Source organism: Oreochromis niloticus, linkage group LG9 (genome assembly GCF_001858045.2).
Source record: "Oreochromis niloticus isolate F11D_XX linkage group LG9, O_niloticus_UMD_NMBU, whole genome shotgun sequence".
Lineage (NCBI taxonomy): Eukaryota > Metazoa > Chordata > Actinopteri > Cichliformes > Cichlidae > Oreochromis > Oreochromis niloticus.
Window position 1 is genome coordinate 15198064 of NC_031974.2, and position 18663 is coordinate 15216726.

The 18663-nt window shown below is 43.5% G+C and overlaps 1 protein-coding gene across 3 annotated transcripts in view; it reads right to left on the minus strand.

Annotated features, from left to right (window-relative positions):
- Window positions 1-18663, minus strand: part of pou6f2 (POU class 6 homeobox 2) — a 78796-nt gene that overhangs the window by 17239 nt on the left and 42894 nt on the right. For all 3 annotated transcript variants that reach the window (XM_025910126.1, XM_025910127.1, XM_025910128.1), the window contains 2 exons: window positions 14949-15292; window positions 2012-2149 (listed from right to left, as the gene is read on the minus strand). In XM_025910126.1, coding sequence (XP_025765911.1) covers window positions 2012-2149; window positions 14949-15292 — 482 coding nt within the window. The remainder of the gene's footprint in view (window positions 1-2011; window positions 2150-14948; window positions 15293-18663) is intronic.

The window sequence follows — 18663 nt, forward strand, 5'->3', positions numbered from 1 at the left end:
TGCTTCTATCCACCCAGCAGAACTCATTAAGATTATGCTGCTCTTGTTTCCGCAGAAATGCCATCTCATCTCTCCGGCCAGGGCAATCTGTGTCTTTAGCCATGGTGGCCAGGCAATATCTCTGCCCATTTTCTCTCCACCACTGTTCATGCAGTGAATTGAAACTCGGGAAGGAAAATGTTTGGGAAGTTTGGACTTGTGTCAACATACAAGTCTAAAGAAAGCTAGCACTCACAGCAAATTAAAGCTTCAAACAGCAGACTAATAATGGTGCACTGTACAGGAGATATTTCCTGTTTCCTATCTGTCTCTATTCTATCTTTATTTCCTGTATTCATATACAATTAACTCTATATGGTATTGTGGCTCAGCTTCACCTGTTTTAACTTGCTTTGCAGGTTAACAGCAGGTGCAACTCTTACCAGTTGCGTCAGCACATGACGCAGAAGGTAGAAGATGCTGGGAGAGAATATGAGGGAAGATGTTCATGCACAAAGCCAAGGAACCTGTCCCAACCATACCAGGGTCGTTCCAAGGATTTAAGTCAGGAAACAGCCCTTAATGTCCCCAGTGCTCAATGCAGTTTTAACCGCATTTTAAAACAGCGAGAAAAGAATTTGCACCGAAGAGAAGAGGTTCACAAAACGGCCAGAGATTTGTTTAAAAAAAAAAGATCTGAGGAGTGACAGTGACTTAATAATTGTGCCTTTTATCCGCAGCTGTTAATCACTGTTGCAGAGGCAGTCAGGATAAAAGAGCCTCATTGATTTCCCTTGGAGAATAAAAAAAAGCTTGGGCCAATATAATTAAGATTTAAAAACATACTGAACTCCAAACGTCCACCAGGTCTGACACCTCTCAAGGTTTTCAGACCGCTTGCTTATGAAAAGGTCTTTTGGAAGAGTTGGCAGAGGAATTAAGAGACTATAGCACGTTTTAAATTTAAGGAAAGGTAACTTTTTACTCATGTATTACAGATATGACACATAACTTGTCCCTAAATTCAGTTTAAGACATATCTTAAAGATAACAGCTGCTCTCTAGTAAAAACAAAATAAAGCCGCTGTGTGAGTTTGTTGGACCTCCAGCCTTGTTTGAGGTATGCATTAGCCTGTATAATATCTTCTGTGGTTGGGGGGAAGGAGGGGCAGGACCTTCTGATAGGGCAGTGCATGTTTCAGAGCCCTCCGTCTGAATAATGCTGCGGAATAATGAGGTGGGGAGCAAAGGATGTAGCCTAAGGCTTTGACCGTCTCTGTGACCTGATTATGTCAGGGAGTGTCAGCCACCAAGACACTACAAAAGCACAGAGCATCCCGTCAAGTCCATATCCACAGTGATCTGTTCCCAGTGCTCCAGGCACCTTGTGAGCCAGGGAAGTCCATACTGTCTCATTAGCAACGTTTAGCATCAAGAGTTCGGACACACTTTACTATACGCAGTGAAGCGCGGTCGAACTGGTGGCTCAGAAATGCTCCTGCGGTCGGTTAATTTTAAAATCCAGCATGTTTTTGTGCTAAGAAATGCTTCAACATCAGCATACAGTAAAAGTGTGAAACAGCGATGAAACAGGGGTTAAAGTAAATAACACTGTGTGGCACGAAAGGGCACGCGGTCCATACAGTCTTCCTTTAATATGTGCTGTGTGCACCTGAGATAAGATGATTCATTAGATAAGGCCCTGCAATGACAAGCATCATCGTTCAAGCCTCTGGCTACTGATGGAACAATTCTGCAGCCACCCTGTGAATATGACAAGGTCAGCGTTTTGCTGCGCGTGAGGATAAAAGAAGGAAGGGCTTTGTTTATTTCCAAAATGCTTAACATGATGTGGGGCGGCTACTGGATTGTAGACAAACAACTTTAAGAATAGCTACTAGAAGTCTGCATGGAAAGATCAGACAGTTTATTCTGAGCTGCACTTTTTTATATGTGAAAGATGAACTCCCAGCATCTTCTAGAGCTCTCTGGAGTTTTTATTCAGCCCTATATTTAAGCTCGTTGCACTCACCTGTCCTTGTGCATTGGTGACCAGCTGCCCGGTGGCCCCTTGCAGGTTTGACAGGGCGTTGCCAAACACCTGTGAGCCGGCGATGGATCCCATGGCTGCTGCTGCCGCTACCGCCGCCTGGCTGGCCAGAGGATTCATCTGGAGAGGGCGAAGACATTGTTTGATGCCACCAGTGCAGATGTTTACAGAACAATAAAGATTCCTACAGATGCAGGTTTACAGGCTTCACACTTTTGTTTATTGTTTGTGGGGCCAGAATAGGCCAACTGCAGTGAGGTCTGAATAGTCCAGCAGTGAGGGCTACACAGTCCATCATATAGTTCCCAGAGGTCTGTGCTCCTGGACCCAGTGGGAGGCTCGAGGGTAGGGAGGAGCAGCGAAAACAGGAGGGCGGCTGTGAATAAGTGGCCATTTTACCACTCTAAGTGCTTTCTCTGGCCCCCGGGGCTCCCCACGGGCCGAGCCGAGTCTTTCCACCCGCAGCAATGACCCAACAGTTTCCCGCTCTCACAATAGAGCCAGGCGGCGTGGCCATGCATCACTGTATCGTAAAACCGCTTCAATATGCTTCGACTCAGAAATCCTCTGACTCACTGTTACAGCTGAAGCAGAGGAGGGTTAAAATGACCGTCTTTGCCCTCGCTGTAATGGACTCATCTGGTCTGGCCTGTGGTTGTGAAAAGAGGCTCGGTGCATCAGGGAGAGGTTGTAGAGCTCTGCCACATTGCTGAGATTACCCATATAAATCAAGCTAACCACTTATTAGGGGGCTGAAAATGCACTGCTGATTTGGTTGTAGTGCAGCAGAGCAAAGTCTTATTAGGTTGAGTAAGTAGATCAAAGACCAAGAAGAGATAGGAGACCTCCCAATTACTCAACAGAATAGAGAAATAATAGAAACACTGCTTAAGAAGCAGGATGCCCGCTCCCCGCTGCTAATGCTGGTCGGGTACATGTTTAAATTAAAAGCAGGGTTTATTTACAAGATTTAAAATACAGCATGCTGCGACAAAAAGTCTCCCCAGAAACATCAACTTTTCCACACTTTCTCTGCAGCGAATTCAGCTCTGTTCATCTTAGATCACCCAGTCGCCATTCATCTTTTACCTTACCCCACCACCATATATATATTATTACACTTTTCGAAATCAAATGATGAAAAAATGCCACCGAGCGATCGATACTTTTTCATTGACAGTAAAGGTTAAGCACATTAAGAATGACACTGCATTTGTCTTATGAAATCATATTTCATGTTGGTGGCCTCAAATTGGCCGTGATTGATATTGCCTCCTCTCGTCTGAAAGTCATCCAGTTTTTCCTCGATAATCGCAAGATTGTCTTTTATGTGTCCAGCAGTTGTCCTTTGGATATCTGAACATCTCAAAACGCTGAAAAACTGCGCGCCTACTTTTAGCTGTATATATGTAGCATAAGAGAATTCAAGCTGAAATAAAGACTAACATAAGCAGCACAGCTACAGCACATCGACTACAGGCAGGATTATCTGAGTTTACAGTGCTGGTACATTAAAGAGCATCAATGTACAGATTTATTAAACTAAGACGCAACAATGGGAGATGCATGTACTTATCATATGGCAGCCAGTATTTCTTACACAATGTGTCATTTTTAGTATGTTTGAATCTCCATTATGTCCCCATTAGAAGATAAAAAACAAGAAAGTAAGACTTTACTCTTATATTTTCTCTAAAAGATGCATTTGCTTTTACTGAACTGCCCTTTGACCCACATCCTTGCTAAACACTGATAAATTATAATTTAAATTTCATGTGCAGATTATTAATCTCAAGGGGCTGTAAGCATTTGGCAGTGTAAGCAATTAATTAGGTTTTATACGTGACTACTTATAAGTGACATATATTTAAAGGATTTTTCGTGCAAAAATGTTTTAATTTTTATTTTTAGAATCAATAAAACCAACATTATTGTTATTTAACCAGTTTTGTTAATTGGGTTTCATTTTGTCAGACAGTCACAAATAACAGGGAAACACAGTTTTCTTTCGAGTAACACAGACTCACTGCCTTTGCTGCATACACACCGATTGTGCTTAGGTACAAAGTAGCCCCCCAGAGGCTCCTATATAACCCAGGAAAAACCTGATTTATAACGGTGACTGTACTGACAAATGGCATATCCTGATAAAAGTGTAAGTGGTTATATTACACATGGATTTTTTTTTCTATGTACAGAAAACTTTGGCTCCCACTAAACAGGTTTTGGCTTTCCAGATGCAACTTTTAAGTGGGGTTTAATTTACTCAAACTTATCCTCCTGAGCCCTGAGCTCTTGTTTGGGGTGCATTTATAATTTCCTCTAGCTATTTGGCATTAGTTGGACCTTATAAAGATAAAAACTGAGCATCAAATTTAAACAGACACTGTCCTCAGATGGGAACAGTGGGTTTATTTTACAGCATAGCACAGTGCAGTCACCATTGTTTAAAAACTGTATTTATTGATTAGAAGCAAGTATAAGAGGCAGAAAAGCCAAAATGTAATGTCCCCATAAGAGGATGAAGAGTCTCGATAGGATAAGATGAAATTTTATTAATTATATAGGCAAAAAAATAACAGGAAAATTCTTCTGTTAAGTAAAGTAAGACAGACTCTCTGTCCTACTAACTATGTGTGGACCAATTGTGCCGTATGGAGCCCAATTTTGTGTCTGGAAAACCTTTGATTATACTTTTACCTTTATTACTATCATTATACAAAATCAAAAATTGTAGAGAGATTCGTAGCAAAAGTAGCTTTATTGTGATGAAAAAATAACAGCAGTAATGCTTTCCTGGAAGACGGATAAAAAGGAGTCATCACCGCTGACTTCGTATACGCTCAAAGGCGAATGTGAATTGATGATTGTTGTGGAAAAACTTTGAGAATCAGTCGAGAATGTTTTGAAAAGTCGGTGACACATGAAAGCTAAAACAGCTCCACATCCTCCTCTAGCATGCTGCTCCCAGTAGTGCTTTCTTGACTTTTAAAATGTCTTTTCAAAAACAAACAAACAAAAAATAAAAGAAATGGAGATCACAGTGCATATATATTTGACCAGCTTTGTCTTTCACACAGAACACACGCAAAGCAGCATTATCGCCCACATTATCATCCTCAGTAAAGCCTAAAAACTGCTAATCCTGAAAAATACCACAAGTATGAAGCGACTTGTAGTGAGACTGAGAAACTGAGAGGCAGACAATCTCCTCCCCTCGTCTACCTGAAGAAGAAATGAAAGCTGCTCCGGCCGCTGTGGTAGCTCAGGTGAGGCAGGCTGTGAATGTAAAATGCTGACTTGAGAGTTCTTTGAGCCGTGTGGGTGAAAACACAGCACTGAGGGCGTTGCGATTGTGAATGGGGACACAGAGAAGAGCCAACACGGTCAGTTAAACAGAGTTAAACAGAGGCTACAGATCAACACACAGATAATGTGATCTGCTCAGGCGAGCACGCCCAGAGTCTGCCTGAAAATCTGCTGCGCTCGGCGTCATTGTGTGAGTGATGGGTTGTTGGAGAAGCTTTCAGATTTATCTGAAATATTATCATTGAGCCTCATTCGATGATAGGCCTTTCAGATGCTATGTTATTCGGGTAAATCTAGGTGAAAAGAGAGCAGGCTTTATTGCCGCGTCTCTGGCACGGGATAATATGGATAGCAGTTGGAAGGAGAGCAAGGAATAAGGAGAGGCGAGGCGGTGTTCAACACCTAAACAGGTGATTTTCCGCCACGGTGACTCTTCTCAACAACTCGGCGGGAGGCACAAAATGACAGAGCTGGCCTAGCATTTGTACTGATTGCATGTGTTGGAAGAGATAAACAGTGATCATCCAGTTTGTAGAGCCTGCATGTTAACCATTGTGGTTTATTCTTTTCATTCGCTACGAAAAAGGGCGTCTGAGAAGATTTTTGGCAGATCGGGATGCTCCGGTTTAACGCAAGTGTTGAAATAAGCTCACGTCGGTGTGTTTATTTAAAAAAACAACTAACAGCTTTAGGGTAAAATTCAGGCCAGCAAATTCAAAGCCTCCATTATATCATGTGACAACATTTTGTCACCTTTAGCCCTCTGCAGCTGCTTCGCTCTCCTGGTTTAATATAGGCAAACTTGCAAGGATACACGGGGATAAACACACACAAAATAAATGTGTCTGGCAGGGGGAAAAAAAATCCTGCAAATTGTTAAAAATGCATCTTTTTCGGTATGAAGGGGGGAGTCTTTAAACTCCGCCAGGCTCTCCGTCGCCTTGTTTGACCATGAGGGTCACCTGGTGCAGCAACCCGTGTAATCTCAGGAATAGAGGGAAAAATAGTGTCCCCGCAAACCGTGGAGAGACCCCTGGAAACTAAAATCGTCTGACACGAAGCCACTGGAGTTTATTCTTGGTTTTTGCTCTTTTCATGTGGCCGTTTTAAACTTAATTGCTTTTTTTTTTTTTTTCCTTTTCGGGGCGGCACTAGACAAAAAAAGAGCAAAGATAAATGGACAAGTGGTGGAGGTGCAAGCAAGGGGGGGGGGGAGATTTGTCTACGCTCGGGCTCGGGGATTTGTGCGAAGCGTATTTTCTGCTCATCTGTGAGTCAAGAAAAGAATCAAACATGCGTTTAACCTAACAGGGAAATTTCAAAGAGAATATAAGAAGTGACCTGATGCTGAAAGTGGTTACATACAAACTTTTTACAGGTAGAAACAAGCATCTACAAAAATATCGGAAAGTTTTACCCTCAATCATCCAGCCACAGCTGAATCAAAGTGGACCCAGCAGGGTAAATCATCAGTCAATACCACTATTGTTTCTGTATGAGGAGAATGTCCTTTATCTGGAACAACATGGAAGCTTCCCTCGTCCGTCCTGGCCCCACATCTCTGTCTCCTCCCTGCTCTTTTCCCACTCCAGAGTGAATGTAATCAGCTGTGACATGAGAAAACACGTTCTGTGTCTGTCAGGACTCTGCAAGTCTTCCGCTGACAGTCCTCTGCTGACTCCCCTCCTCCCCCAAAAAAAGCCTCTCCCCCACCTCCCTGCCTCCCCTTCCTCACATCCGCTGTGCTTATGAACATCAAAATGCCATTAGGCCCTCCAAAACACCTCTAGTCCCTTGGTTGGCGGGGGCCTCGCACCGTGGTCGTGCACTCTGAGCCCTCCCAGCGCCAAATATTGCTCACCACTGGGCCTCAGCTCCAGCCGTTGTGAAAAATAAACCCCAAAAAGAGCCATTTTTGAGGAGAAATATTGGAACGTGAAAGACAGATAGAACAACTGGGGCAGATAACACCCAGCAAAATACAATAACGCTGCATCCGGTGACAGTCGGCCATTGTAATTGCTTAAGGCAGCGTAGGGATGGTGGTGGCAGCGGGTGTGGACGTGGAGGTGGCCGAGGTGGCACGGTGGGTGCTAATGGAGTGATGTCATATGGAAGACCAGAATGACAGCTAGTTAACTGAGGCGGTTTGGCTGATCAAATAAAATGCATTAACTCCAGGAAATGGATATCGCGGGCAGTCTCAGAAATGGCCATATCTAATGAGGCGAAATGCAAATGAGGGAGGAAAAGAGTCGTGAAAACGTTTAAACTAACTATAAAGGGATGATGGAGTGTCGGACAGTGGCCGTCAATCTCCCCGCTCATTACCTTCATGTGAAATTAACAGCAGCTTTAATCATTACATAAAATCTGCTCCAGCCCATTTGTTGATAATTGTGAGGCACGGCGGTTCAGAGCGGGTTCCTTGTCATTAATCACCACAGCAGTATATTTCCACTGGTTAGGGGACACTCGGAGAGTAAAAATATAAGTTATACTACAGTCCTCCAACACTATTCCTCTTCCTGGAGAATGATCTATAATATTTAGCTGTTTCCAGATGTATTAAATTTGAAACTACTTGGTGATTAAGTATCTACAGGAAAGTGCTGACCATTTCAGCTCATGATGTGACATATTTGGTGCAGTTATTTCTGTACCATACTAGCGCTGGGCTGGAAATCACAGCGGCAACCAGCGTTGCGGGAAAATATACTACTGCTCCGGCTATGATTTCTTAAAGTGGGTACCTGGCCACGGGAGAAAATGAAAAATCAAATCATTAGACGATCCGACTGTGGAGAATCAACAAAGACTCTTCTCAGCCTTTAGATGAGCATTACCTCAAATATTCAATGTTTAATAAACCATATTTCTTGATTCTTGAGTTTTATTTCCACTGGACTGATTACATCCCATTGCTTTTCGTTTAGGTGGAAATGGCATCTCTTTTCACTCTGCTGTTGTTTGACATATAAATATAGCATTTGAATGACTTTAATATCTTCCTAATCAATGTCCAGTGATCTTTTGATGTCCTCAATTCAATATAGGAAGGGTCATCCATGCCGCAGCTTTATAAACACAATAAAGGTAAATGATTACTCTCCACTGTGGTGTCCAAAAATACGGCCAGTAATGAAGAGAAATGGAGGAGTTTGAGGAGGAGGCCTGTCATGTGTCATTGGCCAACTCTGAGCCCTAAGATTAATCACGAGAGAGGGGCTCTGTGGCTAAGATGTGGTCACCCTTGATCAATAAATCCACCACCCTCCCTCCCTCCCCTCCGTCCATGTCTCCTTTGCTGCCCCCCGCATCCCTCCCCCCAAAAAAGAAAAAAAAGAAATAAATACAGAGTTGTTGGCATGAGCTAAATCAGCATAAGTGGAGAAGTGAATTGATGAAATATGCCGCCGTATTTGTATTGATTATCTCAGTTTCGACTTCAAAAGGCTTCCCCCCACCTTTGAGGAGTTGACTCAAGGAAGTGCACTTTTCTTGGATTCCAGTTGAGTCTATTTACAAAACCCATCAATTGTACATTCCCGCTAATAATGAAAAAGGGCAGGTAGACAGAAGAGGTGGGGGTTGGGGTTGGGAGAAAATGCAAAAAAGCTCCTCATAGAGTGCAGGTGCAAATGAGAGGAATTTAAACCCACACAGCCCACTTCATATTACAAAAATATACACCAAATCCAGCCTCGGCTTACTACGACTGGAAACACTGCAGAGAAGAATTTCTGATAATATTCTGCAGAGACCACAAATGGGACTTTTGACTTGCTCTATGAGGAGGGTATAATGCAATAACATTGCATTAAAAGGGCCTTTTTACAGCGTGGCAGAGCCGCGCAGCTGTATTCCTCGTGTGAGCCCGGTGCTCTGTTTGCGGTCACTAATGGGCATCAGAAATTACAGGCAGTGGAATCGCGCCCCGCGGGGGGACTGGCCTCCTCAGCGGAGCGGAGCACTTAGACGGTGTCTGGGAGGCTGCTGGAGGAGAAAGGGGGGAACTCAATGTCACAGCCCTGCCTCATAATTAAAGAAACCCTATTCCTTTTCCACTGTTAGGTGAGCCCTAGCTCGGTGCTCCATCTGAGGGCTCCCCTGTGGGCGTCTAATGCGTGTTGCCCCCAGTGTCCATGTGGGCTGATCAGGGACCTGTGCCTTTCTGCTGGGTGTCTGAGCTGCAAGCCCTCTGCCCACCTCGAGAGTAATGGGGCCAGGCTTAGAAGGATTGCAGATTTTAAAAAAGAAAAAAAAAGAAAAAGTGACGGAAATATCAACTTGGCGAGCTCTGAAAACTCAACAAAACCAGAAAAGCCAAAAAGTAAGTGCAAGGTGCAATGTGGGTGCAGTTTTAAAAGTGAAAGTGCCCTCACAGTTTTCCAGAGGATCCTTGTGAAATATGATAAATTTAACTTTCGCCTTATTTAGAAATTCAAGGCTCATCGTCGCTCCTTAAGTCTCTAGATTTTCTCCCTGCCTAATCCCTCATTTGAAGTAAATAAAAGTAGTAGAGCTGTCATGGTCAGGTTGTTTTCCTCATCTAGCTCCCATGCTTTATAATTATTCATATGAAATGTGGTGCTGTTGATGGGCAACAGTCTTATTTTCTGCTTCAGTCAACAGTGCACATTTGTATTTCTAAATTGTGGAGCGCTTGTTATGTAAGGCAATTTTCTGCCTTCTTAAGAGCCGGATCTCCTGTGCATTAATAAGAGGCTAGGCTGAGCTGCTGGAGAGCTGAGGGCCCGCTCATGCTCTAAAACCACGCAGCTACCAGCAGCCATTTAAACACACAGCCTGCCATCATATACCGCGAGTATATATTTAAAAGTTTTATTTGAAATCTGGGGATTTAAAACAGGTGTTATTGCGGATAATGCCAGGACGTGAGGACACTTTAAAGCTTTTACATGAAAGTAAAATTAAAAGAGAAGAACCCCCAACTTTTATTCTCATGCATAAATATTTTTAAACTGGTCTTTTTAATTGTCATTTCCTTTAATTTGACCTTTCTCGCCAAAACTGGCAGCAAAAAGACACTCAAAAGACTTTTTACTGGAAGAAATAATTTCAAATAATGTGTTTTTGTAATTCTTTTTATTTCATCATTTAAGAGCGAGAATAGACTTTTCCCTGTTAACGTAAACGCTGCCCAGCGTGCGCCACTGGGCCCACATTTAAGCATGTCATTTTAATTTTGATTTAATATCCTGCAGAATGACGGCGGCTCCCTCTTTGCTAAATTCAATGAGCACGGAGCTGATCTGGAAAATCAATTAATCGATGTGCAAGACTCATTTAATACACATGATAATATAATGGGAAAAATGCCCCCCCCCCAAAAAAAAGGGAGACATTTGGAGCAAATTGGACAGTGGTGATTTTAACAGTGGTTGACATAAGTAAAAGTGCACTGCAGCGGAAAACAGTGACATGAGTGTCTGAAGGGGCCTCAGCTGGAGACAAAAGCAGCAGTGATGGGCCCGAGATTTGAGGAGGATGGTGGAGTGAGCAGGAATGGGGAGGAAAAGGAGGAGGAGGAGGAATGGGAGGATGGCAAGGAGGTGAGGAAAGATGGAGAGTGCAGACAGCCAGGCCTCTGAAAGGCCGTTGTGGTTGGCAGCGGCTGACCTTGGTGACGATGGGTTTTCACCAGAGGCTTCTAATGAAGGCTGATTGCCAGGGAATAGTGAGGGAGCCAAAGGGGTGGAGAGGAGAGCGTGGAGGGGGGGAGAGAGAGAGGAGAGGGAGAGAGAAAAGGATTGAGGAGAGACTCAGGTAATTGCAGCACTTGTGGGTTGAGGCCCTGCAGTCTTGTGATGTCGGGGTGCAGTGGGGAAGAAGAGAGATGTCTGTGGACGCTTTGGTGGTAAATTGTGGAGCACAGGGATAGGAGGCAGGCCCCTAGGCTGTAATTACCCCTATGAGTGTGTGGATGGAGAGTGGACAGGCCCAGTGTGGGGCTCTGACAGCGATCAAGGAGACGACTACGAAGGGGAGAGAGACAGACGGCGGGAGTCTGACGGAGGAGGAAGACAGGACGCCTCCACCTCCGCCAGGCCCCCGAAAACCAGCCAGCCAGACACTGGACCAAGGTCAGAAGCTATTAGTGAACACACAACACGCCGGTGACAAGACAGCCATGACAAGAACAGCAGCACTGTAGAGGGTGCAGTTTCTGGATGGAGGAAGACATAATGTAGAAGAAAAAAAAAGGGGCAATAAAAAGCAACTAATTAGATTAGAGGCACAAAGAGACGGATGCCGGGCCTCCGCTGGATGGCGCAGCAGGGTCAGGAGGGTCCGGGCAGACGAACTGGAATAAGACATTTGATAGGCTGGCCTAAGCTTCCCGCTGCCATGGATCAGTATGTACTGCCTCTCCTTTCCCCTGCCTGGGCTGATGTAACTCACTGGAGTGGCAAATTACACCAGACCTACAGCTGTAGCCCGACATTATGATTAATTTGATCAGTAATTTCTCCTGTTTTTCATTTTAATCGCCGCGACCATTCTGCTGTGGCAGGTCTTTCAGATCTAATTAAGATCAATTCCGGTGTAACAGACTTGGCGCGCCTTTACCCCGTCAAATCCCTGAGCTCTCCGGGCGTGGAGAAAACCCGCAGCTCTAATCAATCAACTTCCAGCAAAATCCAGCGGGCTCCCACAATCAGCCCATTAACGCACTTAAGCAAATTTCATAATCTTCCTCTGTCTATTTGTCATCACTGTGGTGGCTATTTCAGGCAGCTCCAGGCTGCCTCTGACTGCACTCTGCATGTTGGGGAGCTGCAGATAGCGAGTGTGAAAGGTGTAGGAAGGTAAATTCTCCCTTCATTTAACCACATTAGCTTCACTAATATAAGTTTAAAACACCGACTCGAGGGGGTTCGGTCTGCTGCCGTACGATTTGTAGTCTAATACCAGTATTAATGAGCTAATTAATGAAATTTGACTCACAAATTAAAAAATGCCAAACCCTCAAAAACACCAGGGATGTAATGAAGGCTTAGGATTTCTTCTCTGTGAGTTTACAAAGAATATCACACACCTCCCATGAGAAGAGAATTACAATGGGACATTAATTGGAACATAATGAGTGTTTGTCTCTCTGCGGTGCTGCGCAGTCTTTTCTGCAAATAGTTGAATGGCTGAGTGATTCTACTTGTTTGAATAATGACGGTAGGAAATAGGGGTGTTATCTGCAAAATGCTCATTGTATTATGGTAATTATGACTCCACTTTACTGCACACACTGGTTCCTCTGGGTAAAACACAGAAACACCAGAAATGCCCTTCTGTGCTGTTCATTAAAACATACAAAAGCACGATCGGGGTGACGGTGCTCACGTGCGCACGAGAAAGTCTCCACTCAGGGAGTTGCTTTGAATTTAAAAACTTCTATAAATGAAACAGAGACGTGGGACTGAAAATCCAATCACTGACCCAAGCGGCGGAGGGAGGCGGAGCTGCTGTTTAAATCCTATTGCAGCCATGAGAGGGTGCTGAGGCCGCGGCCTGTCCTTCAGAGAGCCCCTCCCTGTGTAACCCACTCCTTGAAAATCCCAGCAATGACCCAGAGAAACTAAACCTTTTATGGCCATTTTGCTTCTTCTTCTACACACACACACACACACACACACACTATAATCCTATTTGATGAGGCAATATCTTAATGATACCTGATGTGGCCCCTCTGGCCCCCTCAAAGAAGGTCTGTCCTCAGCCATCGTAATCAGCAACCCTGCTTCCTCTACAGAAACACCACCTCGATAAAGCTCGGGAACTCAGACACGCAGTGAGCTTGTTTCAAGATAACAATGGTTCTGCTGCTCTTGTTCAGATTCTTGGAAATTTAACCAAGTGGTGGTTTCCTAGCAAATTAAAGCTTAAAAGAGTATCTGTTACTTAAGGTGTTTACACACTGTCTGATGCAGGCTTAATGTGTGGATCTGTATGTTGGTCAGGAGCTCTTGTATCCACAGTCAGACCGGACAGCCTGTTTGGTGCGATGTAGCGGCCAGCCTTTGGAGCCCATTAAATCCAGAGGCTGTTTTTCCTGCTGAGTCTCACTAGGCCGTGACAGGGCCGGAGAGGGCTGCGAGGGGAAACAAATAGCCCAACTCATCCTGGCCATAAAGAAGCTTGCACCACAACCCAATAAGGGTCTGACGCTGATGAATGTGACCAGGGACAGAAAGGCGACCCTGGCCAGTCTCCACCAGAAATGAAACCACAGGGATATAAAATAGGTTATTATCGTCACACAGTGACAGGCAGACGGACAGAAGGGCAGAGATGGATGGACAGACAAAGTGACTAAAAAGGAGGTTGAGTGGGAAGAGCAGCAAAGATTAAGGGACTGATTACGACTGGAAAGCCTAAGGATAGATAACCTCAGAATCCCTCCTCGATCTGCAGCAGCAGGATACGATTAATGCGTCTCGCCTGGCTGTGAGGTTGGATGTGCTCAAGTGCGTCAAGGCTTCAATAAAAACATGCATATTCTAATAGGTCCACATGGACACCACTTGATAAAGATCATCTGCAGACAAACAATCGAGCGCCGAGTATACAGCTGCTGGTAAAGGCCGCAATGATGCGATTCACATGCACGTGTCAGCTCATGAAGCACTTTTCTTTTTAAAAAGAAACACTCCCTGGCCTTACAGCAAGATCAATGAGCAGAGCTATTGTTACTATGGTTGACGTAGATAATCTGTATTAATAAAAAGAACAAATTAATGGGCAACGGCAGTGACATGATAGTAAATAAGTTTTAACTCTGACTGTTCTGATGTAATTTAAAATAGCCTTTAAATATTTACATTCTAAACCAAAACAGAACTAATAAAGCCCAAAAATGAAACCTCAATCCAAGTAAATATAAGAGTAATGATGTAGGTGAACAGGTTGGATTAAACCAATCAGAAGTGCCAAATCCACTTTAGATCTACCCTCAGTCATACCAGTTGGCAACCCCCTGGCAACCTGTAGAGACAAGGAAAAATGTATATTCCCTGAATGGTTGGCGAGTGGTTGCTGTCGCTGGAATAAATAGATCTCAAAGAAGGTGCGGCACCAAAAACCTCCTTATGATTGTTTTGGTTACTAGAAGATTGATGTAGTTTGCAAGGAAGATGCCAGCTTGCCAACTTCCCCTTCAAAGTAAAAGCTTATAACATGCTAGTTTAAGTGGTTTTCCATTTCCAGTTTGTTAGAGAGACTTTGCAGACAAGTCACCATCTTACATGTGAATCTGCTAGCGACCAAAGCAACCACAAGGAGGATTTTGCTGCTGCACCTTCTTTGCGATTTATTTAATCCAACGACACCAACCACTTGCCTATGTCCTTGACACAGCATATGTCTTTGAGACCGATCCGATTTTGCCTAGTGACACCAAGTGGCCTCCACCAACCACTCATCAACTCGCCAGGGAGTAGACATTTTTCACGTATCTGGGGCTTAGCAATCAATTTTCCAGCAACCTCCAGCCAAAAATCCAAATGGAGTGTGCTGAATTAGCAGTTGTTTTAGAGAGAGGAGAAGCTGAACCTGTGGTTTTCTACAAATACATGTTAGTTTGTGGACTCACGGGCAAAGGCATGGGTGGAGTGACGGGCGACGGGAGGCTGCGGGCCGGAGACTGGTTGGGTCGGTGCGGCGGGGACTGCTGCGGCTGCCCGGAGGTGGAGGAGCAGGTGGAGCCTGGAGACGGGACGGAGGTCTGCTGCTGCTGCTGGCTAGGTGGGGTCATGTGATGCTGGGATGGCAGCTGGTTCTGGTTATGGGAGTGAGACTGTTGGTGATGGTGGTGCTGCTGTTGCTGCTGCTGATGTTGCTGTTGCTGCTGCTGTTGTTGCTGCTGCTGGTGGTGGTGCTGCTGCATCTGTTGGAGCTGCTGCAGGTGCTGGAGCTGGGAGTTCAGTGATGAGGTAGCTGTTGATGAAAGGACAGGAGTTTGATTCTTCCTAGTGTCTGAGCCACACGCCGCAGAAGTGTTTCAGCACAGAAACAAGAGGCCTTCATTATCTGAAGAATATTTTCACACCAAAGACAGAATCACATGCACACATAGAGTGTGGGATGCATAGGGTAAACAGTGAAAGACAGATGTAAATTGCATGGAGCCACAACAAGGTCCTCCTGGGTTTTTAGCTTGCATGATGGAGTCACTGAATTCAATTTAGCTAGTTGGAGGACAAAGCTATCAAGCCTGACTGATATAATTGCTCTCCGGAGCCAAAAGTCGTCATTGTCACTCGGAGAAAGAAAGAATCTTTGGTTTAATGGCTCAAAATCTCATAAGAAAGAGACATCCATCTTCTCTGGAAGAGTTCAGAAATAAACCCATTAACTAATTGGATCCAATAATAGCGTGCCATTAGAACTTAATTCCAACATTTAAATGCTTATAAATTTTTATGCTGTTTAAAAAAAAAATCAGTTAACACTCAAGCTGCAGCTATATCAGACATGCAGATACTACCAAGTACCCAGAGAGCACACCTGACATAAAACAAATGTAAAAACATGTTGGTGTGAACGCTGTGCAGTTCACTCCAAACACCCAAATACACAACTTGGTGGATCTTCTGTCATTTCACACACACAAACACACACTTTATGTTTGAATGTCAGACGAAAGCCACAGCACAACACAGACAACGAATGATTTCTACTAAAGGAATCAACCGTAACACCATATGTGCGAAATGGGCTAAAAACAACAACATCTAAGCTGACCTTCACACCCTAAACAGAAGAAAGGACAAACTGAGTTTACACACAGATGTGATGGATAGAAGAGACTTTTTAAAACCTGTGTATGTCCTAAAATGTTGACAGTTAAACCGCTTAAAAACAACAAATCTCAACTTTACATATCAGAACATATCATTGCTACACTTGACTTCCAGCAGACTGTTTATGTGTGTTTTTGCTGTGGACTGCTCGGTGATGCTACACAGCCTTAGACAGAAAAGAAAAGAGTGAAATCAGCATTTGACTGTTTCTGTGCTGTAAAAGATAATTTGGGTTTAGTGGAGACAGGACTGATCTGTATGGAGATATTTCATCTAGCTTTTTACAGTGTAGTGCACAATAAAAAGACATTTCTGCCCTATGTAATTGTTTCCACAGGTAAAGTTACTTTAAGCTGCTCACTTATTCAGAAGAGGGTGACCATAGCAGGTAGCTCTGCATGGTTGATTTGCCCTTCTTAACACAACCCACAAAAGAGTTTGTTTCTCCTCCCAAAATTGAATTCAGCCTCATTTGCTTGTTAGGCAAAAGTGTAAACCACTGCACTATAGAGCCGCTTCAGTTCTTAAAAAAAGTCAAAAAATAATTTTAAAATCTACAACTTCTTTGGATGGAAAGTAGACTCTGATCTTTCAGTATTAGCATTTCAATTCCATTCAATTCAGTTTTATTTACAAATCCCAACAACAGTCACCTCAAAGTGCTTAAAACATCCAAAAAAATGAAAATGTAAAAAGTGAAGAGGAAAAACACCCTTCAATCATGCTATAACTGTTGATGTTGCATAGTTTGCCCACCAAAGGGCACTCTACAATATGTCTCTGGGTTGCAACAACCACAACAATCAGTTGATTCAAGAACTATCGGGCGGTGGTAAACGAACAATCCGTGAGTTGTTGTAACAGCAAAATTAGTTTTTAAACTGCAGTGTCGTTATCTTAGACTACACTAATAAATTACTGCACATAATTCTGCGTTGTGTGTCTGAAAGAAAAAAATATCGGATTTTTAAATCACCAAATATCGGTATCGGTCTTTAAAATCTCATGTACTAAAAAGCAAGGTAATTATGCTGAGTAAAGCATATGCTGTCTAAACAAGCTAAATTAACAGGCTTTGTGAAAAATACACTTCCTGTTTTTAGAATTAGGAAAGTAAAGACTAAACAAATAATTAAATTAAACTTCTATTAATAACTAAATTAACTACGTTTGCCTCTTTTAAGTCAAATGTTCTTACTTTAAAACTAAAAATCCACAAACTAGGGTGTAAACTGTGATATCATTCTGAATTACATATAAAGTGTAGCAGATAATGTATTTATACTATATTAACATACAACACTGAACTAAGCTAAGCTAAATATTTACAGTGTTTATAACACAAAGGCCCTGATAACAAACACTGGTTCAGAAAAATGACTTGTGAACATCTATTGATAATACGGCCCAGCAATTGTGAACACATCGTAGACAAGCTTGTACACACACCGAATCAATGCACTTAAATTATTTAAGTATGCTTGTCTCATAAAAGATGAATAAAACATCAGGGCAGACAAGTCTTTGATTAGCGTGGTCACTTCGTCTCCAGGACAGGCACAGATGAACATTTGATGAAGATCAGATCATCCTCCTCTTTCCTCACTCTGCAGAAGCCCAGCCAAAGAGAGCCGGCATCTCTCGGCCAGTAAACAGCACACTTTTACATTTCTTCTACCTCCTGACACATTGACACCTCTCTCACACCCCCACCATGAATTATATATCATCTGTGCAAACGGCAAGAGTCCAATTCGCACTTGAAATGTTGGGGCAAGTTGTCTAGCAAGCGCTGAGCCCCTGACAGGACCGGCTCTTTTCCTTTGCAACTTCACAACGACAAAATGTTGAGCCCCATTTAAAGATGGAATAAAAGGGAACAAAGACGAAGAAAACAAAAGGGGGGCAAAATGAGATTTCTGTCAAAAAATTATCGAAACCAGGCGAAGATCAAAGACGATTGAAGAATTTCCTCCAGCGCCAACCATTACGCCAAGGAACAAGAGGCACAACAAAAGAATATGAAGCAGAAGAAAACAAATACAGAGGGAATATGGAAGAAGCCCCATGTGGCCTTATTATAAGGGCTACACTGCAGGTAACTATATTCTTTAACAGCAGTGCTTTATAAATTCTGTCATCTTGTTAAGACTGTCAGGACCACTGACCCTCCCTTCCTCTCTAACTGGGCAACTGGCATTTTGAAGCTCATTCTTTTAACCACAGCTGTCTGATTGCTTTGGTTGAGCACATAATCCAAACAGCTTGTCTCAGCTAATTGTTTGTGCTCCTTCCTCCAGCAGACACAGGGCCGAGGATGAGAGCGGGAGCTTCACTTGTGATGGAGAGAGGGCAAAAGGGTGCCGGGATCCTATAGAGCTCATTATATCTCCCACTGTCTCTTTGTTGTGTTTCATATTCACTAGTTCTCGTCTGCTGCGATGCAGTCAGCGCTCCCACTTAGTCATCGCGCCTGAGGGGTGGAAGAGCAAGGGTCTCACTTTC